Raw genomic sequence first — 22983 nt, forward strand, 5'->3', positions numbered from 1 at the left:
GATTTATGGGGAGAGAAGGGAGAGTAAAAGGAAAAATACCTTGTAGAAGAATGGCTGCAGAAGCGTGGCCTTAGAATCGCTGAAGATCTGCACAATCCAGGCCTGGTATTAGAATAGGCCTGTAATCAGAATTGTACTGAAGTTGCTGTGCTGAAGTTAACAAGAAAGGTAGCCTTGAGCTACTCTTGAATCCTGAGACCAAGTAATGATGTTGTGCCAACAGGCCGTGGCTGTAACAAGCTACAGCTGCTGGGAAAGCAGGTGCAGGGCCAAGAAAGATGGGGACCGGTATGGGAAAATAGGGAGTAACAAACTACAAGGCTGAAGCACAGCAACACAATTAGCTACATGGATAGAATGCTTATTTTAGTCATGATAATTAGGGGTGTGAGAACCGCGCGTGTTTAGAGACTACTAACCAATTATATTTCTGCTTTACGAATACGCATGTGTATCGGTTCTGTATAAGTAGTGTTAGAAACTAATAAAGTTGAGCAAGATGCATAACTCATATTGAGCGTCTTCTTGACTCCGGCGAACCCTTCTTCCAACAATACCTGAAAAGTTCACTTAAGCCATTCTGAGGAAAGGTTATCAGAGTTTTGCTGAAAAAGGATTCTCTACCAGATGACAGGTCTAGCTCCTCCTAAAAATTCTGCCTCTATTAGGAGAGGTTTCACTGAGTTTTCCCTCTCTTGCTGAGCACAGAATTCACGGTCCTACGAAACGTGCTTGTAAGCTGTGGAGGAGGAAGGCAAAGCCTCTTAAAACAGAGCGCAGAGACTTAAGCCCAGCATCAGGCTTCATAGCTTGGACTTTTAAGCACCTGAGTCTGATAATAGTTTGATTAGGGGAAAACCTGGCAAGAGAGTGGCACAGAACACTTACAGTTATTATGGGAGAAGTTATGGTATTTCTGGGCATGGAGAATGTCTGCATGGAATGAGATGGGTTTAAATTTGACTGAGAGTCGAAATCTTACCATTTTCCTTAGTTTCTCCTTTTCCTTTCCCCTCCTTCCTACATGATCCACACTGTAGTTCCAGGAAAGTATGTAGAAAATTAAACAAACTAAGGAAAATTGAACTGACTCATTGATGGCAACTTTGACTACAGCAGTAATAAAATAAGCAAGAAAAAGTATTAGAAATACAGTGTAGAAAACCACCTGTGCATACACTGCTCTCTTAGCACCTTTGTAATACTATTAGACTAACACTGAGTTAGGTTTTTACCACAGTTGAATTATTGTTTTGGGCCACTTGAATCAGAAATGCCAGGAAAAGTGGAAAGGGCTTTTGCAGAACTTCAGATACAATCCATTCATAGGCTGGTGACAAAAAGAAGCAGGTCTGCTGTTAGAAATCTGCACATCCATCTCCAGCATCCTGACAGTGCCCATCTAAGCTTCCTGCCGTTCTGGGCTGCTGCTGCTTGAGTTCTTCAGTTGTTGTTGACAGTGTGGGGGTTTTTTTAATTATACAGAATAAAATGCAAGGTGAGCAAATCTTCACTAGATACTTAACAACTGTTCACCAGCAAACAATAACTTAACTGGGATAGTTGGGATTCAACAGGATTAGGTGGTGATCACAGTATCTGCCAGGGTGGGTTGGTGTTATATACCTGTAGTCCAACCAATTGCTATACACCTGCAAATGGGACAGTGCCCTTCAGACTTTGTATAGTTGTAGTGGAATGAAGCTGGGTTAATTAGCATTGATAATATACAACTGTGGGCTGGCTTCAGGGGCCGCGAGTTGGCCGATGTAGATAAGGTGCAGGTGTGGCTGGTTAAGTTAAGTGGTTGAGAGCCAGTGAAGAGAGAGCAGCAGAGGAAGAGAAGGGGAGAGGAAGAAGTAAAGAATGCATGCTCTGGGAGAGGAGAGATGAGAAGACATAAGAAGGCAGCAGAAGGACTCACATGAAGAGTATGCTGGTATGAGATGGTAAAAGACCTTGTCACAGTATGATAGTTTGGAGAGTGCTGTAACACGTAGTCATGCTACTTTCCATAGGCACCATCGAGGGTTTCAGTGCAGTTTAGGTAATTTCAGAGTCAACCATTATTGAGGCAGAAAATCCCTAAATTAAATATGCAACTAGTGATTCATGTATACTAATTTCAAATATATTAGTAACAGGCAAACAAAACCCCCAAAGGGAAATCAGGATTGCAGGTTTAGCAAAAAACATAATTTTACCTTCATATGGGCAGTTCCCACTCATCAGGAAAAACCACAGTATCACTCACCCCACAAGTCTCCATTAGCAAAGCAACACCACTTGCATGTGCCAGGGTGGGCGGTCAGAAGCCTGCGGAGCCTGCGTTAGGCAGCTTGCAGGCAGGAGTTACAGACATGGGCTGTACTTGGCTTGGCCCCCGTTGCTTGCATTTGGAGAGAGGACGATGCTTAGGGAGAGCTTATCACAAAGCTTCATGAAAGGCCATTTGCTCCTGCAGGAGGTGCGGAGGCGCTGCCAGTGGTCCCCTCTCAGCAGGGCAGGGCAGTCCCATAATTCTGAGCCAGGCAGGTCAACAGTGAGGGATCCTGCAGCAAATGATGCAAGGGGCTGGTATATGCTGTGAGTTCAACTGCACCTCGTCTTCCTGGCTAGCCTAAGAACAGCAGAGGACGGGTGAGCTCCAGCATTTAGCACAATGCCTTCCTCAGGGCAGCAACAAAACAGCCAAAGGCTCATAAAAGGCTGCTGGGCAGATAGGTAGTATGAAGTATGAAATTGCCCCACCTGAACATCCTGGCAGGGAAAAACTTCTGAAGAAGGCTAAAGAAAAAAATAAATAGACTTTTTACCAACCAGCACCACAGATCATCTCCAGCAGCAATATAACACCAAGGAAATCCCTTGCTAATCACAGCAAACAATGTCAAACAAGGATGGCAAATGTGTCAACAGGCATATAGAGGGCAGGACACAGGTATCCGCTGTAGTACAGCCCTGCATGTAAGCTGTGCATAGTAATTTAGGAATGCTGTTTGGACCAGTAAAGTTTACAGTAAGTATTTACTGGGCTGTCTCATAGGTTTGTCAGCAATCATAAGAAACAGGATAAATGCCATGCAAGGCTGCACTAATGGCTTCTCCCATGGTTTGCAGTAAGTTCGGGTTTTCACTTAGAGAGTACAGTAATGCTTACACAATAAAAATGCCAACAGGAAGGTAAAGGACAAGGTAAATGTAGCATTCATAAGAGCGTCAACATTAGGATATGTATTTTTTAATTTATTTTACATTTTTATTTCTCTTCCCAACTCTAAAGCATCTTCCAGCAGAAGCCCAGGTCTGAATTATTTTGGATTTGTGCAATAAAGTGGCTGTATGCTTGGAGAATATCTGAATTTCAGTGGGATTTGAAACCTTAGCATTTCTGCAAAACCAGGTCAACACATGACGTTGATAACGACATCTGGATGGGGGCATACTGAAGCAAACCTTTGCAGTAGACAGACGAAGATAGTGCCACCTCTGTGAACCTAACACAGCGTGAGCTACCAACAGTGTCGCCTGTCACCTCAGTGGCATGTGCTAGTGCTGGAGGGTGCGGGCGGGTGACGAGTGAATTCCAGTTTGCACAGGAGGGTCTGTGCCACAGAAAAAAATGGCTCCTGACGCAGCGTTAAAGTCATGTGTTGCTTATCTTGAGAAGAATAAATAACACGGCCTGTAAGCGGCTTTTTCTTCTGTCTTCAGAGGCATTTTAACCCTATTCAGTCGAGATACCTGCGACAGGACAACACACGCTTTAAGGAACCAGGCGGAAGTAAATGTTTTGGGAAAGCACTCAGGTGAAGGTCCTGGGGGCTGATTCTAAGCATGCGAAGCTGCTTTTCAGCCGGAGCTTTTACTGACGCCCGTCCCTGCGCCGCCCGTCCCGTCCCGCCCCGTCCCGAGCCGGCACAGCGCGCTCCGCCGGCCGGGCTGAGGGCGGCAGCGGCCGGGCTGAGGGCGGCAGCGGCCCGGCCGGCCGCTGTTCCCCGCCCCGAGGGTAGTGGGACCGGGATGCTGCCCCAGGGGAGCCGGGCAGCCGCGAGGGGCCCGGTGTCCCGCGCGCGGTGCCCCCGTGCCGCCGGTCCCGGCGGGCGCTGTCCCCGACCCCGTCCCTGTCCCTGGTGCTGGGGCGGCTCAGCCCCTCCCCGCCCCCCCCCCCCCCCCCCCGCAGGCAGGGCCGGCCCGAGCCCCCAGGCGGCTCACTCAGCCCCCGCGCAGCCCCGCAGCCCGGCCTGCCGCTGGCGTCGGGGCAGGGGCACCGGGAGGGCGCAGGGGCGTCAAGACCAGCAGGGTGGAAGCCCCTGAGCCGGGCTTGGTGCTGCAGGCTCCCGCACTGGACGCACCAGTGAGCTGTGACGCGTGTGCCGACACCCGCTTGCTCCAACGGGCCGGATCCGCTTGCTGGGGAGTACGAGCAAAAAAATGCCTCCCGCTGCCCTGGGCCCCCGGCGGGTGCGGGGCGCTGCTGTGGCAAGGCTAGAGGCAGTCGGAGGGGATCGCTTCAATCGCTCTCTTACTTTCTTAATCAGAGCTGCGCTTGGCTTTCTCTAGAGGAAAAGATTGAAGTGATGTCTGCAATCTGTTCAAGCACTAACATCCTGTACCCAGGCGCAGCACTTCTCAGGAATATGTTACCAAGGCGCAGAGAACCCAGGAGAGACAATACGCGCGTCTGTCACCACCGCAGGGGGTAGGAAATCGGGCTGGGCAGGGGATGGCACAGCCTGCATTTAAAAAAGGAGGGATATGGGTTGCTGGAGAAAGCATGAAGGTTTTTCAATAGAAGGATACAATTTATGGAGTTTTCCTTCAAGTGAAAGCTCCAAAAGGAAGAGATGGATATAGGGGGAAAACTACAACTTGCAGCACAGTTCTGGGTAAGAAAAAGGATTCTGAACCACAGCTGGTGAAGAAGAAAGGGGGAGGGAAATCAAACAAACTACCAACAAAGCAGAAGAAAAAGAAGGATAGGATAGGAAGGATAGAATAATGAAAGATAACCCTAAAAAAAAAAAAAAAAAAAAAAAAAAAAAAGAGAGAGTACCAAAGCTGTCAGGGACTATGAAATAACAGTGCTTTCTCAAGGCATGGGGTTTTTGAGAGGACATGTGTGCTAAAAATGGCAAGACGATCACAAACGCGTACTCTGTGGCTCTTGTAATGTCTAAAAACCACACTGGGCTTTAGTGCCAGCAGCACAGTGGTTACATCTAGAATGGGAAAATGCAAATGGACCATCAAAGGTGGTTCATCACATGCTGTGCGCCTGTCCGATCTTTATTACGTTATCTCTTTATTCTTCACAGATGAATGTATTCAAAAGAATGGAATTTAAATGTTATATTCAAACCTTGGATCAGATATGGCAAAAAGCATGTATTGCTCCTTCAGAAATATATAGCAATGCTTAACATTGTCTTTGCCTTTTCTCAGTACTCTTTTACTTGATGCTAGCAGACAGATCAGCAGCTCTAATGATTTTCCGTATAGCACAGAGATTTAAGACCTCCAGTAGGGAACTGCTGATTATCAATATTTGCAAGGGTTGTGATTTCAATGTGGGATTTTTTCATTAATATTTTGTATCACATTGTGCTAGTTCTACATTACTTTTAAATCACCACCAAAAGAGACAACTTTAGTTAGATTTTAAAAAAATATTTAGAAGACAGAGGGAGGCATTTGGGAGCCCAGCACATTATATTTTTTCCCCATTAGCCTCCAGGTGATCACTTGGATTTAAACTATGCCAGCAAATGTACAATACTGTATACATACCTCAGCACTCATGCAGCTGTTGAAGTATAGCATATGCACCGTTTTATCCCCGGTGAACTGGACTTGTCTGTGTAATTATTCAGGGAGTACCGACAGGGTGAAGCTCTTATGGAGAATGAAATGATCTCCTGAGTGAAACTGGTATTTCCTCTTACTGTAAAATGTGACTATTTGACAGGTCACATGTTTTGGAGTTTATACAAGTGAAGGCTGGCCTGAGTCTATGAAAGTGAACATCCTGGGAGACTGAGTAAAACCTTCAAAAACTCAGTAACAAAACAAAAAGCTGCCACAAATGTCATCCCAGAACTACGTACAGCTCTGTCACTGTTTCCCTCTGGTAGCTGTGGCTGTGTGCACGTTAAAAGGATGCTGTTTCAGGGCCACAGCCGAGTGTCTCTGGAAAGGAATGAGCAAACAAAAAGTCAGTGGGCTTTGCAAGCAGAAGCAAAACTCAAAAGGAGGGAAAAGTACCAATGAAAGAGCTGGGGCATAACTGCTCCTAAGGGCACAAGTATCAGTCTGAAGAGGGTCACAGGACAAAGCTCAAGCTGTTGGATTGGCATCAAAGAACCATTGGCTCAGAAATGATGGAGCCCTAATCCGATGTTTGTGCTTCCTGACTCCACAAGAAAAGAATACAAAGTCATTATTCTCCAGGTGTATGCTTTGGTATTGTATTTCAATGTAACCTTCAAACACACTGAAACAAACTAAATATATTTCAGAGGAAACTCAACACGTTTCTCAGAAATATTTTATTTGTCCATACAGTTTAATTGTAAAGATAATAATTAGGACTTCTGAGTCAAAAAGAGCACCACGTTAGTCTTCAGAGCCAACACAGCTCATTCTTTTTGTGTTTATACTTATTTTACACACTTTCCCCTCAGCTTCTGACAGGGAAATATATGCATCTAGTCAGAACTTCTAACATGGCTGAGAAGTGAACCTTATCACAAGAACAGAATAAAGTGGGTAGATGCAGAGGCAGAATCTCTGGAGTCTTTTGTACAACCAAACTTGTTAGATGGGTGATGACCATATCTTCTTTTTAGATTAACCCTTTATATGCATTAAGCAGCAGCTCTGTTCAGACAGTTGAAAGTTTGTCATTCAGTCAGTGTTAAGCTGGGAGTCTTGGCGTGTGTGTTGTTTTTTTAAACAAAGCTAGTAAACGGTTGACATTAGCACCCTGAAGTATTCTTAGCAGCTGCCAAGAGTACAATGATGGTAGATCATACAAGCTATCACCTGAATATTAATGCCCAAGCATCTTATCATATCAAGTAATGCATGTGGCTTAAACCCCTATAAACATCTACAAGAAACATGCAGCAGTTATACATACTACGAGGCTGAGGTACTCAAGGACTTTTTCACCTTGGTGTTCACCAGCAAGTGCTCCAGCCACACCACCCAAGTTGCAGAAGGCAAAGGCAGGGACAGGGAAAATGAAGAACCACCCACTATAGGAGATCAGGTTCGAGATCATCCAAGGAACCTGAAGGTGCACAAGTCCATGGGACCTAATGAGATGAGTCTGTGGGCCCTGAGGGAACTGGCCGATGAAGTGGCTATGCCACTGTCCATCATATTTGAGAAGTCAGGGAAGTCCAGTGAAGTTCCCACAGACTGGAAAAGGGGAAACATAACCCCCATTTTTAAACAGGGAAGAAAGGAAGACCTGGGGAACTACAGGATGGTCAGTCTCGCCTCAGTGCCCGGCAAGATCAAGGAAACTGTGCTAAGGCACATGGAAAATAAGGAGGTGATTGGTGACAGTCAACATGGCTTCATTAAGAAGTCATGCCTGACAAATTTAGTAGTCTGTGACAGGGTTACAGCGTTGACAGATCAGGGAAGAATGACTGACATCATCTATCTGGACTTAAGCAAAGCTTTTGACGCTGTCCCACATCACTTCCTTGATTCTAAACTGGGGAGACATGGATTTGATGGACCACTCAGTGGATAAGGAACTGGCTGGACAGTCACACTCAAAGAGCTGTAGTCAACAGCTCAATGTCCAAATGGAGACCAATGACAATGGTGTTCCTCATGGGTCAGTACTGGGTCCAGTGTTGTTTGACAACTTTGTCAGCAACACAGGCAGTGGGATCGAGTGCACCGTCAGCAAGTTTGCTGTCAACACCAGGCTGTGTGGTGCGGTCAGCGCACTGGAGGGAAGGATTGACATCCAGAGGGACCCTGACAGGCTTGAGAGGCAGGCCTATGCAAACCTCATGAAGTTCAACAAGGCCAAGTGCAAGGTCCTGCACGTGGGTCAGAACAATCCCAAGCACAGATACAGGCTGGGTGGAGAATGGATTGAGAGCAGCCCTGAAGACAAGGATGTGGGGATGCTGGTTAAAGAGAAGCTCAACGTGACCCAGCAGTGTGCACTCGCAGCCCAGAAAGCCAACCGTATCCTGGGCTGTGCCAAAAGAAGTGTGGCCACCAGGTCGAGGGAGGTGATTCTTCCCCTCTACTCAGGTCTCCTGAGACCCCACCTGGAGCCCTGCATTCAGCTCTGGGGCCCCCAATGGAAGAAGGACAGGGACCTGTTGGGGCAACTCTAGAGGAGGGCCGTGAAGATGATCAGAGGGCTGGGGCACCTCTCCTATGAAGACAGGCTGAGAGAGCTGGGGTTGTTCAGCGTGGAGAAGGGAAGGCTCCAGGGAGACCTCATAGCAGGTTTCCAGTACTGCTGGAAAGGTGACCTACAAGAAAGCTGGAGATGGATTTTTTTAGAAGGGCTGGTAGCGATAGGACAAGGGGTAATGGCTTTAAACTGAAAAAGAGTAGATTTAGATTAGATGTTGGGAAGAAATTCTTTACTATGGGGGTGGCAAGACACTGGAACAGGTTGCCCAGAGAAGGTGTGGATGCCCCATCCCTGGAAGTGTTCAAGGCCAGGCTGGATGGGGTTTTGAGCAACCTGGAAGGTTTCCCAGCTCATGGCAGGGGGGTTGGAACTAGGTGATTTTTAAGGTCCCTTCAACCCAAACCATTCTATGATTCTATACTAAAAGATTCAAGGGGATGCTACAACAGGACCATCATGGGACACATTTAGAGAGACACTGAAAAGCCTAGCATTATATTACAGATAATGGACTGAGATGTCATTCATCTCTCAGAACTGTAAAAACAAAACCCGTTAATCTGCTTTTCCTGATGAGTGTTTGAATTTCTGAAGGCTGAACATATTTTCCTCTTACAGCTGTAAAATAATTACAATTCCTATATTTTGCAACATTAGAGGCTGAAAAAAGAAGCACCATCTTTTGCCTTATCTGTGATTACATGGCATGCTTTCAAGGACAAATGTTACGAATTACCAGTATCTATGAACAACAGAAGTATAAGGACTGTGATAATCTAAAAAACATTATTTGCAATAGGTTAAGTGCAGTAAGAAAAGCATGCATTTGCCTCATTAGGATAAGGACTCCAGCTCTACATTTTTCCAAAGCAAGAATTTATTTCTTCAAATTATTTTTCATATTGGACAAAAGAATCCAGTAAGTTTTTTTCCAAGAGAAAAAAAGACTGACAGTTGCCAAGACATATTATCTAAAGTGACGTTTCATTCTTGCATCTCCTAAAATACATCCATTCAGCTCAAAACAATATTAATCAATTAACAAAAGACAATGGACACCAAAACGTTTTGGTAGCTTGAGGTACTGTGTTCTCACTGACTGCATACAAGCCACTCCCTGGAACACACTAACTTCTATCTTTTCCCTTTACCCACTGTGTAATTTCTTGCAGTGAATTACTAATGAAAGTGCAACTTACTGCATACAATATTCAAACATATTAATAACATGTTTGCAGCATGCAGCCAAGAGTCTGCAGCAGCTGCCTGCAAGCGATTTACGATAAACATAAACATGTTCTCTACATCTAGTACATTCAGTTGGCTGACATCTCTAAAACAGTTATTCCAGAAAATTCTGAAATATGGTCTGTACAAGCTTGTGGAATAACATAGTTTGTCAAGGATGCTGCTGATACTGTCAGTATTCTTCAAGGCAAAGGGCTAGAAAACTGTTGGAAATTTTAGCTTGTAATTGCAAATAATATTTTAAACACAAGCCTGTATTACACAACCTAATTCAGATACCTGCTGCCTCTTTACTTCTTACCTAGCACTGAGCATGATGTTCAGTCTTGCCCAACCCAACTACTGCTTCCTCTTGCATGACCACCCTAGCTGATCCAGTCTCTTATATGTCACTTACCGATACTGATTTCTTGGGAGGCTGTGGGCTTAACCTGAAAGCATTTTGCAGGAGCACAAATACAGGGATAGAAAGGGTATGGTGCAAAAAGGATAACGCCTGTCATACAGAAAAATGGCAGGATGGGTTTGCGCCCTCTGAGAGTCTAAACCTAGTAAAGTGGAGAGCACTCCTTCCTTTGCAGATGCAGTCAGTAAGTGGTTCACCTCAGAATCCTACTAGAAGTCCATGGTAATTAATCACAAGCCATCTTCACCCTGCATGTGGCACAGATTCTGTAGCTACTAGCACCAGTGATATTAGCGTTGACACAGATTAGGGTTACAAAGTTTGTTAGTCTTGACACAAGATTTTAACATACACCACATTTTTCAATTTTGCTCAAGAAAGCAGCAAATTACAAGCAGTCATTTTAGCACTCAGTTTGCTAAAAATCTCAAGAAATACCAGAAAACATTTTGCTGTAAAAAAACATTGTTTGCTGTCAAGGAACAAAGAGGAAGAAAACTATTATTTTCTGATTTTTATGTATTAATCACTTCAGCTTTATTAGCAAACACAACAATATAAGAAATCAATATAAAAACCTAAAGATGCAATATTTTCTTTGCTATAAATTGCTACACACTATTCAGTGACTGTGGGTGCTCTTTATTCACTTCATCTCTTAAAATACACTTTCTCTTTTAGTTGAAAAGCAGGTATTAAATCACTTTTTTCCTGTAAAGCACAATACTGTACATGGGTAATAGTAAAGAACAATAAATAGAAATGTTAGGTAAGAAATTTATTACTGCAAAGTAACAAAACTAGATTTACTCTCTAAAATTATTTTTATGACCTATCAGTACAGTAGACTTGACAGGAGAATCCAGCCTGTATTTACATGTATCTGTTTCGAATGTATTCTCTGTACATGAGGAAATCATCTTTTCCCAGGGGCTGCATGTTTCCTCTTCCAGCCTGAATGTGAGCATTAAAAATCTCTATAGATTTCCTGTCAGCTCTTGGAGGCTGAACTTCATAAATATTGTCTTGAGAAAAGGAGGAGATGGGTATTCTGGAAAAAAAAAACCAAACACAACAACAACAAAAATGCAGAATATTTGGAATTTTAGGTAAGAATTTTCCAGAGTATTTCTTTTCCTTGAAATATACATGAGAGGCAATGAAAGGGCAACTTCCCACTAGATAATTCATTCACCTAGATTTTTATCACTACTGCAGACCTGATAAGACCCAGCTTTCCAAGTAGGGTAATTAGGTAAGTTGTCACTAATCACATTACAGAATACTTTCTCACTTCCCTCCACTCTGCCCTCATTTCTTCATCCTTCCTCAGATCTGCTACCCTTCAGTAAGTACCCAAGCTGAAAGAGATCTGTGCCATGCATTATAGCAGATAATAGAAAAACTTTATTGAGCCAGCCACTTAGCAGCAATTATAACAAGCAAGTGAGTATACTCTGAACCAATATATAGAAAGGATTTATCAGATAAAAAATTTTCCATCAAGTTGTCAGGAAACAGATGACTTATTACCAGCAACAGCACTCTGTACATTGGGATTGCTGATATTTAATGAAAATCTTTTTAAAATAGCTTTATACAATAACTACTGTCTTTGAATCCTAGTATGTGAACCTAGTCGTGAGAAATACATGAAGTTTTAGAAGTTTATGACCTTTTCTAAGCACTATTGCCAGTCAAACTCATAAAGTAGAAGCTGGTCTTTTAACTGTAACTCTTGAAAACTGTATAGCCAGCAGGTCAAGGAAAGTGATTGTTTCCCTCTAATCAGGGCTTGAGAGACCATATCTGGAGCACTGTGTCCACTTTTGGGCTCTCCAATACAAGACAGACAATTAAGTATCTGGATGAGGTCACCAAGATGATTAGACAGCTGGAGCACATGGCATACAAAGAGCCTGCAAGCGCTGGGTTTGCCCAGCCCAGAGAAGAGAAGCTAAAGGGACCTTACTGCTATCTGCAGCCACCTTACGGGAGGGTGTCTGTGCGGAGCCAGACTCTTCTTGGAGTGCGTGACAAAAACACAGCTTTCAAAAAGGGAATGGAAATTGCAACATGGGGCATTCTAGTTAGATACAAGGGAACTTTGTTCCAGTGTGAGGGTTGTCAATCACTGTTGTTGCTTAGAGAGGCTGTGGAGCCTCCCTCCCTAAGGATATTCAACAGTCAAGTGTATGTAGCCCCGAGCAACCTCATCTAATCTGGTCCTCCTCTAGGGGAGTGGATCAGATGACCTCCAGGGTTCTTCTCAGTTTTAATTTTCTATGGTTCTAAGCCAAACTCTCAGTAGCAATGTGTTCTCCACAACCAACTGCAAGGTAGCAACAAAACTATTTATACTCAATAAATAATAAATAATAGAAATATCTGTGTAGTAAGTAATTTTCATTTTAAAGCACTTTGGATATTGTGAAGGTTGCATTCCTAAACACACTATGTACGTTTCCCAGCAATATTTTCTAATCTATTTATAAAATACTCCCAGAGTTGAACAGTACAGATGTGTGTGATAGCAGATCAGTTTGGACTCATCAACAGAACATTCAATGACTAATACATTGCCATCTGAAGGTAACCTGTGCATTAACTTTTCCTTCTGTCAATACTATTTGATTTAGAGGAAATCAAAGTTTGAAATTAACTCCTAGGAAAAAAGCCTGACAGAACTATGATTATCTAGAACAGTGGATGCAATGCACATATAAATACTGAACAGTAGAATTAAATTATTTCTCAGTTATGAAAAAAAGTAACATCATCAGTTTCATATATTTGTAGCTCATATTTCAACTGGAGAAGCCAATTTACTTTCTAGATAGCTATTAAAATACTGCAGCTTTACAAAAACTTTATCTAAACAAAGCTGCCCAGGTATTCAGCACAACACAAAGATTTCAATTCTGGAAGACTCACTTTCCTACCACCATATACACTGAAGACTTTTCTACATCAGATCATTACTTATAGGTGGACTGAAAATGTCATGAGGCCAGGTAGCCTGCCTCATGCAGTAACTAGCAGCGATGTTTGAGGACAGATTACTAAAACAGAACAGGTACTGAACAATTCCTTCTCTAGTATATCCTCCTGGATTTCAGTAACCGGGATTTAGGATCTACCCGAAGCAAAATTTAAAACTGGACTACTGTTTCATGAAAAGTGGTTTCCACAGGTCTTTACTAGTTTTTCTAATATCTCTGAGACTTATAGAATCCTGTGGGAATAAGTTCCATTACTTAACTGCGTCTGATGTGGCACTCTCTTAATTTGTTAGCATGGGCTTTGGTTGCTTGACTGGGAGAAAGGGTGAGCAGTCATTCTCTGTTTGCCGCCTCCACATCACTACCAGACAACCAAGTGTATTTCATACCTCACACACTAGTTTTTTTCTGATCTACCTTCTCACCTTGCCGTTAATGCAGAGATCCAAGGTCTATTCTATCCTCTTTGATAATGCAATAAAGACCAAAACTGCATTTCATAACTGATTTTTTTTTTAAACAAGCTTTCCATTTGTCATCTATTATTTTAGCTACTGAAGACAAATTTTCTAAATACTTTACACAGTAGAATATTTGAATAGTAGACAGTGCCAGTGGCTGAATGACAGTCAGGATGCTATTGTTACATCCTGTATTAGCATAGGCACATATTTTTGGGCTCAAAACTTCTTGGGTAAAATTACAGCAGCAATTTACTGTCAAAGCTCACTATTTCCAAAAGCAAGCATCGACCAGCCCAAATGCAATGAAGATTCAGATATTAGCATTATTGCCATATTCCACAGAAACCACAGTCATGACTTACTATCTGGGTGCTCTTCAAGAGACAAGAAGTTATTTTTATGTGTATAATCTCCTCTTTTAAGGGGAAAAAACAGGGAAGAACTGGAACACTCAAATGATGGTACAGCCCTTCTATAAATGAAATGCAGTAATAATCTTCTAGTTGCATTATGAGCACAAACTAATATTTGACACTGTTTTTAAACCAGGATCTCTATTAAAAATGCCCAAACCCCCTGTTTCCTTATTATGCAGCCTTTTATTTTATTATAATATGTTGGATTTCGGCTGTTTCATCATGTGATAATTCATTAGTCTTATAAAGTGACTGCAATGTGTCATGCAGTATAGTATGCCTAATATTCCACTACTACTGGAATATGGTAAAGGTATCCATATTAAAGTCATATTTTTCTATTTCTTATTTCAATTTGTATTTTTCCATTTTATACAGCAATACATACAGTTGATTATACTTTAACTGCAATGGTAGAATTACTTATACAGGTATACTACTGAATTTGAGACAATAAAATCACTGGTCAACCTACAGAGTTTGGCTACATACTTTAATCAAGTTACATTTTACCAGGATGTAAACAGAATTTGCTAGGTTATGTCACAGAAACATTTGGCCATTCTAGAATTGGAGAAAAAAGTAAAGCTAAAGAGTTTGCAAAAAATGAAGCCTTACTGCATAGCATATATATTTTTTTCCCTATTTTAGATTGTATTAAAATTCCTGTTTAGGCTTCTTAGTCTTAGAATTCTGTAGCACTACAACAGAACGTAAACAAATACTAAAAATGTGAGCAAGTTACCTGCATGTACGGTTAGGATATAATTTCCAAAATGCTTGCCATTTTTATGCTTTTCTTAAACCACACAAAACCCTTCTTTCAAAAGAGTTGAAGCTCTCCTGAGGAGTCCAGCCTCTGCCATTATTCTCTCAAAAAATCAGTTTTATTTTTTGTTGGTAAACTGTATGAATAGTATTATGGAAATTATATAATGCTTAATCTTTTCTTTCTATTTTTTCCCCCAACAACAGAGTGATAGTTTCTTCTCATTATCACTTCTTCTAGTTTATTGTAAAACATTAAGGTGGGTGTTTTCAGAACTGGTACCAAACATTAGTCTATCTAACTTTCTATCTTCTATTGAGATGCTTTAAAAGCAGACTGCTTTTCAAAGAACTCATAGTTTCTGCAGATACTTATCTAGTTTAAAGCATTCAAGCTGAGACTCTAGCAACGGTATTTGACTCTAGCACACTGTACTAACTTACAAATGTCACTATCTAACACCAAAAAGACATCACCTACTCAAATGTAGCTGGCCTGTCTAGTCCACTAGCAAGCAAACTAAGTAAGGACTAACTTAAGAACAAAACAAAGCCATAAGACTAATTTGATGCCTTCTTTATTTATTGATTTTTTTTTTCCTAAAGACATGACATTTCTGAAGTACTACTGAGTCAAAAGTAATTTCCTTAGGCACAATGGAAGCTGGACAGAAAGCATATTTCAAGTATTTAGTAACTAAATCCCAATTTTCCACCTACTTGCTTCAACGCGATAAAAATATATTGAAAGAACCACATGTTCATGCATGCCAATTTTGATTAATAATCCTGTATTAAGCTGTAACTATTTGCGGAGTGCTTGTATTATCCAGTCATTTAATTAAAGTAATTTCTTTAACACTATTCATGTAAAAATCTAATCTACTTAATAAGTTTAATATCTTACAATAGAGTCATGAAGGAGAGCACATTATTTATGACTTGGCTATCAGATCTCCCTAGAGACCTGCAGCTCTATGGCCTCTAAATGAAAATTACATAGATAGGACCATAAACACCATGTCACGAAGGACAGCATCCTTGACATGCAAGTGCAATTATCTTCTTCCCACTTGTGAGCGGGCTTCATGGTTTAATGGCTTCACCAAGACTAGCATTATCTCTACGGTAAAAGATACAGCCAAAATCTTCAGTTACAATGAGGATGTTCCATACTTTGAGGAGTGCATGGGGATGTGCTTAGCTCCTAAACATAGCGTTCACTAGAAAGCCACAGCATCTGTTTTGACATTGATTAGTTCTCCTCAAGTCTCTAAAGTATATCTAAGGAAGGAGACAAATATGTACTCTGTTGCCTTGTTTGAATCCTAAGCACATATATCGCACCTACAAAACTCTGGCAAATCTGGAGGTTTTATTTGTTTTGGTTTTGGTATCCTCTCCCCCCTCAAATGGTATCCCTTTAAATTGCTTGCTGTGCTCGTGAAAAAGCCTTCAACAGAATTTTCCTTCCTTAAACACCAACGCCTCCACACAACAACGTTTCAGTCACATTCTTTGTGAGTGGAGAGGACTGAAAAGCAGGAAACCTTCTCTCTCCAATAATACTGTAACTTGAGCCTTACAGAGCCTACCAGCAGCAAAACCTGGACTGCATCCAGGTCCCACAACAATCACCTGAAACTCCAACGGCATGGATAATTTCAAAAGGTTAGAGAAAGAAGAGACTCTATTTACACAGGCTTATATCTAAATGCACATTTTACAATCCAAATTAGAAGTAGCTTCTCTAGAGTGCAGACAGAAGGAATATGAGAGAAGGTCAGCACATCTGATACAGAAAGGTGATCTCAAAGGAAAGATAAATCTTTTAAGTAGGGATGATTTACACTGACCACAAGCTAATTCAAAATTTAAAGATCAAACACACAAAGGAACCTTAGGATAGAACAGGACAAAACAAAACTAGTACCAAAAGAACTCACAAAAAACCCTCCAAAAAAACAAACAAAACCCCCAACCTACCAAAAAGCAGAGGAATATTGTTTTCTTTTTGGTAAGGAAAAGCTTAGACTTACTTTTTCAAACAGAATTACTTGAATACAGCAATTCTCTTAAACAAATGAACAGAAATATTCATCATTTCACAGAGAAGACAGAGGAACAGGTTGAAGAAGGATCCTGAGAATTTTCATTAAAAAGTCTAAAAGTAGATGGGCTAAGGTGGTATATAGTTCAGTACTTTCTAATTTTTGCTAGAGACTGTTAATATTACAAAATCCCAAATTCAACAAAACCATAGTATACAATGTAGAAATAACTAGATTTACTGTCATATTTCACAGGAATCTGTTACAGTCACATTTTTAGAGCATATGATTTCAATGCTGCTGACATCAGGATCAAAATGAGACTTCATAGGCAAAAGTAAGAAACACCAGCTCAATAACTCCAAAACAAAATTTAAAAAAACAAGCTTCAAGACACGGAACTTCTGAAGTATTTTAACAGCCATCACTGTACTAAAAGATACAATAGTTCTTTATTTAAAATTTTGAAAAATGCGAATTTAATAACAGACAATATTTAGACAATTAAAAAATATTAATCTAAGACCACTTATAAAAATAATAAAAAAAATTCTAGTCTTGTGAGACTACTACATTATCTTTTTAATACATGACATACAAACCTGCTAAACCAGGTGGACAGCAGATACAAATTAAATTTCTATGTGCGTTGCAGTAACAACAAGGTCCCTGTCAAGTCAGAATTGTACTGAACTGTTGTTTTACAGCTCAAAATATTTTTTCAGTTTAAAAAAAGAGCCGTTGGGTTTTGAAAAATTATGGTTAAATTTCATCACAAGTCATGTATCATTCAGAAATTGCAATCCACTGTTGCAGGCGGCTTTTTTTTTTTGTTTTACCGTCAATGGACAGTCTGAAATTTGATATGTAGTTTTTTTATTCAGGATTCAGTGTAGATAGGGAGGAAATACGGAGGACCCAGAGATCAAGTTTGAACATTCAGTAATTAAAAATGTTGGTTTGGTTTTTTTATACATATATTTGAAACAGATATCAATAAATGAAAGTTACTATCTAAATCAGCATGAGGCAGATAAATGCTTAATTTTATTGTTTTATTGTTAAAATATATTCGGCATCTCAGTTGATAGCTACCAAAAATGCTAGGCACATAAGCTTTTTCATCTGAAAAAAGCTCAAAGCTCAATATTGACAGAACAGATGAATGGGAACAAGATAATTCTTCCTACATACATCGGGGTCTGAATCACAAGGACTTCAAACCATTTTCCCCAGATCCCTGGAAAAAACTCATGCTCTGCTCCCCGATCTGTCATAAGGGTGTTACACAAGATGACTGAGCCAATCTAATAAAGTGCCAACAGCCACACCAGAAAGTCCTGCTGCATTTGACCCTGTGGCTCTGTCTCTTCTGTGCTGGCACTGGGACCTTCACTGGTCTAAATAATCTCATTAATCTACCAGGAAACTATTAGCTTTTTTTTTTTTTGTCTCTTTTTTTTTTTTTTTTTCTGAATTAGTTTGCTGCAGACTGATGCGCTGAACTGTCTTACGGAGCACTGTAGGAAGTAGCAAGGCTTGCACAAGTAACTGAAAAAGTAGGTGATGAGCAGGGAGGGAAGAGCAGGACCTCCCCCTTTTGGTGGCACTGAGCAGTTAGAATCGGCTCAGCTATTTTGTTAATTGCTCCCATCAAATCCAGTCATGCTATGACTTATATCATAATACCAAATCGTTTCACCTGTCAAACTTCAGTAGAGTATTTCATAAAACATCACAACACGGACTTACTTCCTTCAGTCCCCTGCCAGCTCTTTTCTGGAGTCCTACAACCCTGATCATACTATTGGTTTTCCCCAGACCCTTCCCAGTAGTATCCTTTTTGAGATGTGTGACTAAAAATGAACAGAGCATTCAAAGCCAAAATGACAAAATAATTCCTTATACTTGTCTTTTCTAGCCAACATGAAGTACCAAGTACTTTCAGGGCAAGTGCCCACGGTGACTTTAAAACCACTTCCCCAGAATACAAAATGAAGATAACTCTTGTCATTTAGTCAAGCCACTTTGCAAGAGACAAGCACATAGTGCTCAAGCCACTCTGAATCCCAGTGAAAGACAATCTTTCATCTTCAGACAGAAGAAAAAATCCAGGTAATTTATAAACAGCCTGACCAGTAAATTTCACGAGAATTCTCACAGCCAATAAATGCTGAAGAATCACAGAAGTGCTTTGTTTAAAATACTGAGACTCAGAGAGATGAAAGATTCAAATTAAGCAAGGAAAACTAATCCTTAAAGCTGTTTTTATAGTATCAGAACAGTGGGTATATGTGAGTCAAAAGAATAGGAGAAATTGAAGTTACTGTAACACATCTGTGTTGGTTCAGTTAGCCCGAAGTGGTTAATTATCTTCACCTCTGCTCTGAATCAAGAGCTAACAGTGAGCTGCATACTTCTGTTTTATTTAGAGGTACACAGAAGTTCAGATCATATATGCTTCTTAATATACAGCTGTTAAAGAATACAAGATCCAGTGGAGGACAAAGTAAAATGAATCCAAATAATCACCAAACCGGAAAGAATTTCATCCATCATAGAAGCAAAGAGTTTTTAGTTAAGGAGAGAAGTAAGGTAGATGACTCCCAACTAAACGCAGATACTCGTAGCTCCAAGGAGCTGAAGCAGTGCTTGTTTTAATCAAGAAGCATAGCTATCCTGTTTCCAAGAAAAGGAAGAAATAAAATGAGTTGTAGGTAGTATCTCTTCAGACACTTCTGGGAGATTTCAAAGGAGAGACCAAGGATAAAAAAAACACCCAACTTTGCTGAAGACTGAACACTGCTCAGACAAAGGGCTGTCTAGCAAGGTGTTCTATTGAAGTGCAGAAAATGTTTAGTTTAGTTTTGTGTTGGTTTGGTTTTTTTTTGTTGTTGTTGTTTTTTGTTTTTTTTTTTTAAAGGAAACCCTGACTGCCACCTTATCAGAAGACAGATAAGACACCTTTGTGATTTAAACTTCAACAGATGACAGAATATAAACAATTTCTTCACCTATAATTTCCTCATAACAATCCCCTATTTTGTGAATAAATGCTTTCATTGAAGTTATCTAACCTTCTGATGTGAAGCAACATATAGAGGTGCATATATGAAGCAGAGAGCATGCAAAAAAGCACTGCACTGTGAAACTATCAACACACTTGAGAATCCAAGATAACTTGCAAATTCCAAAGCCACTTGTTGACTAATTATGACAGTTTTTGATTCACTGTTTCCACAGCAGCGTCAAGAAACTATTTAGATATTTCGCATGGATTTAACATAAAAAAGAAATATACTTAACACCCTAAGACATTCATTTACTTCTGCCTTTGAACAAAAGGAAGCCCCCAAGAGCTCCTAGGATGTGAATACACAGAAAGATGACAAATTCAATATCAGCCTTTTCTTCAGTACAGTTATGAGTGATAATGCCAAATACAAATACAAAGCTATTTTTTATCTAATCCTCCAAGAAATAGACCTTATACTAACAAAGTCATATGGAAGTACTGAATGAACAAGAGAACTGCTCTATACTGAGGTAACAGCTTTCAAAAGTAACTAGAGGGGTAAAACACTTCATTAAAATTATAAAATGTAATGCTCTATTTTTAATTTTATATTTAAAAGTGGTATTATAGATTAAAATATGCCAGTAGAATATTTAATTAACAAAAATGGAAAATATAAGGTCCTCCATTGTTCACTTCATTCAAAGAAGTTTGCTTTGTTACTTTTATCTTGGTGACAAAATAATGTATATAATGTGCATATATGCAGAAACAAATGGTTAAAAAGCCCATATACTACTTGTATGTAGTTAACTGCTAACTTGTAGATAGTTGCTACTCAGTTTGAGTCATCACTTGGATGACAAGCAGAATCTAGGTAGTCTTGATTTAAAAAATTAAGATTACACATTTAACATCAAGGGAACTTTTGAAAATAATGACTATATCTCTGAAGACAGGGTATGTTTTTCAGATATTTAAGGAGAACACAGCCCCAGACCAGGCTGCAGGTATCACCTACTAAAGTTCTCCTGCTTGAGCATCATCAGTGCCCTACAAAACTGAACAGGACAGTAGATACCTAGGGATTAATTAAAGTTGGTGTACAAGCATTGATGCTATATTGCATAGGCTACAATGAGTAAAGCACTGACAACAGCTTGGACCCCAATGTATGCACCTGGCTACTCTTTATTATCTTTAATATTATTATTTCCACACTGTCCTGGTTTTGGCTGGGATAGAGTTAATTTTCTTCCTAGTAGTTGGTACAGTGCTGTGCTTTGGATTTAGTAGGAGAATAACTTTGATATCACACTGATGTTTTAGTTGCTCAGTAGTGCTTACCCTAGGTCAAGGACTTTTCAGTTTCCCACGCTCTGCCAATAAGGGAGCGCACAAGAAGCTGGGAGGGAGCAGAGCCAGGACAGCTGACCCAAACTAGTCAAAGGGGTATTCCATACTGTAGAACGTCATGCTCAGTATATAAACTGAGGGGAAGTGGCTGGAAGGGGCCAATTGCTGCTCAGGGCATCGGTCAGTCGGTGGTGAGCAATTGTACTATGCATCCTTGTCTTTCTTGGGGTTTATTACTCTCTTTTTGTTGTCTCCCTTTTCATTACTATTATTATATTTTATTTCAATTATTAAACTGTTCTTATCTCAACCCATGGGGTTTACCTTGTTCCCTGGTTCTCCTCCTCATCCCATCAGGGAGGGTGGGTAGGGTAAGCCAGTGGCTGCATGACACTTAGTTGCTGGCTGGGGTTAAACCAAGACATGCGCTGTTCTCCAGAAGTGCTGCAGTGAATCAAAACACTCAATAGCCTGTTCAGCAGGGAATCGAATTTTTCATACTCCTAGATAAATATAAGTAGCACTCTGGAAAGTGATTTAGCCTATATTTTTTGACAGCGTTATTTATACCACACCGGAACGAGTACTAGGGAACTAGGAACAGGTGCACCATGTCAGCCAACAGTAATTATACTACAGTACTCGAAGTCTCTCTTCACATACATGATAAGAAATCGTGCTAAAAGTAGTCCAGCTCTATATAGCTCTAACTAAAATTCTACTCTTTTTTTCCTTCATAGAATTTCCATGAACAAAAAGAGAAACTTCAATACCCTACATTCTCCACTTGCTGTTCAGTATTATTTCCCCTGCATCACTGTAGTCACTATTCAAGTACCCATTTTTTGCTTCTAATTTATACTTAGAGTCTCAAATTTAAGACAGAAATTTCTCTTCAGTATTGCTACAATGCATATTTGAATTCATAAATATCACTAAAGTCACATTGCAAAAATAAGAAATATCTCTTTTTATATTGGCTTTACATATTTGATAAAAATGGCCAAAAGGTTTAAGGTTGTGAGGCTGGTTTTTGGTGGGGTTTTTGTTTGTTTTTTTTTTAAGGTAGAAAAAGGATATTAAAAAAATATTTCTTTAAAAAATGTGGAAATGACAGCAACTTAACCTAAGCCTAAATTATATCTCACTGCTGATGAAAAACCAACATTCTAGATTGATTACTTCATTTTATTATGAAAAGGACTGAGGTTTAATTGCATTTGTATCTGGAAGGAACTACTGGAGAATCAAATTTGCCAGTTTTTTTTCAATGTAAAAATGCACTAAACATCAAATTAATACAAGTTACCATAATTTTTCAATTTCTTCATGTGCCCCTTGAAAAACAAGGACATATACAGTCCAAGAAGCGCAAGATGTACCTCAGCTGCTCTCTCGACCTAATCTTGAGTATAGTATGTTCATGTTATTTTCTCTCTAAATAGTATTCTCCAAGGAGATTCTTGATTCAGAGCAGCAATTCAAGCGCAGGAAGCTTCCTCGTTTCAGAATTGAACATGCCTTTAAAGAATGGCTACATTTATGACTCTTCTTGAAAGAGCAATCTGTCACTGTCCAAACAGTATTTAAACCTTTTTAAAAAGATGCAGAACAAAAGCTGAAGACAATTTTTAAGCTGTATAAAGATATACTTCCATAAAATAAAATAAATTACCGACTAGAAGATACCCTGTTTCCTCTCAGATCTGCACAGAAGAGCATGCTTGGTAGAACTAGCAGAGAAAGATGACCTACATGACTTCAAGAGGAGGAGTGACAGGAAGCACAGATTTGTGTGTTCTATGACTGTTACACTTCACTATTTGGACACACACGGAAATTACACTTGAGAAAGGAG

At 40.2% G+C, this 22983-nt stretch overlaps 1 protein-coding gene across 3 annotated transcripts in view; it reads right to left on the reverse strand.

The window, feature by feature from the left end:
• Positions 1–5040: 5040 nt before the first annotated feature.
• FIG4 (FIG4 phosphoinositide 5-phosphatase) overlaps positions 5041–22983 on the reverse strand; it is a 77055-nt gene continuing 59112 nt past the window's right edge. For 2 of the 3 annotated variants that reach the window (XM_080388170.1, XM_080388171.1), the window contains one exon: positions 9364–11103. In XM_080388170.1, coding sequence (XP_080244296.1) covers positions 10926–11103 — 178 coding nt within the window. In that variant the 3' untranslated portion in view covers positions 9364–10925. Of the gene's footprint in view, positions 6190–9363; positions 11104–22983 lie in introns of those variants that run through there. The other variant, XM_080388172.1, reaches the window with a different exon arrangement.

The sequence above is a fragment of the Falco punctatus genome (genome assembly GCF_963210335.1).
Source record: "Falco punctatus genome assembly, chromosome: 5".
NCBI classification, from domain to species: Eukaryota; Metazoa; Chordata; class Aves; order Falconiformes; family Falconidae; genus Falco; species Falco punctatus.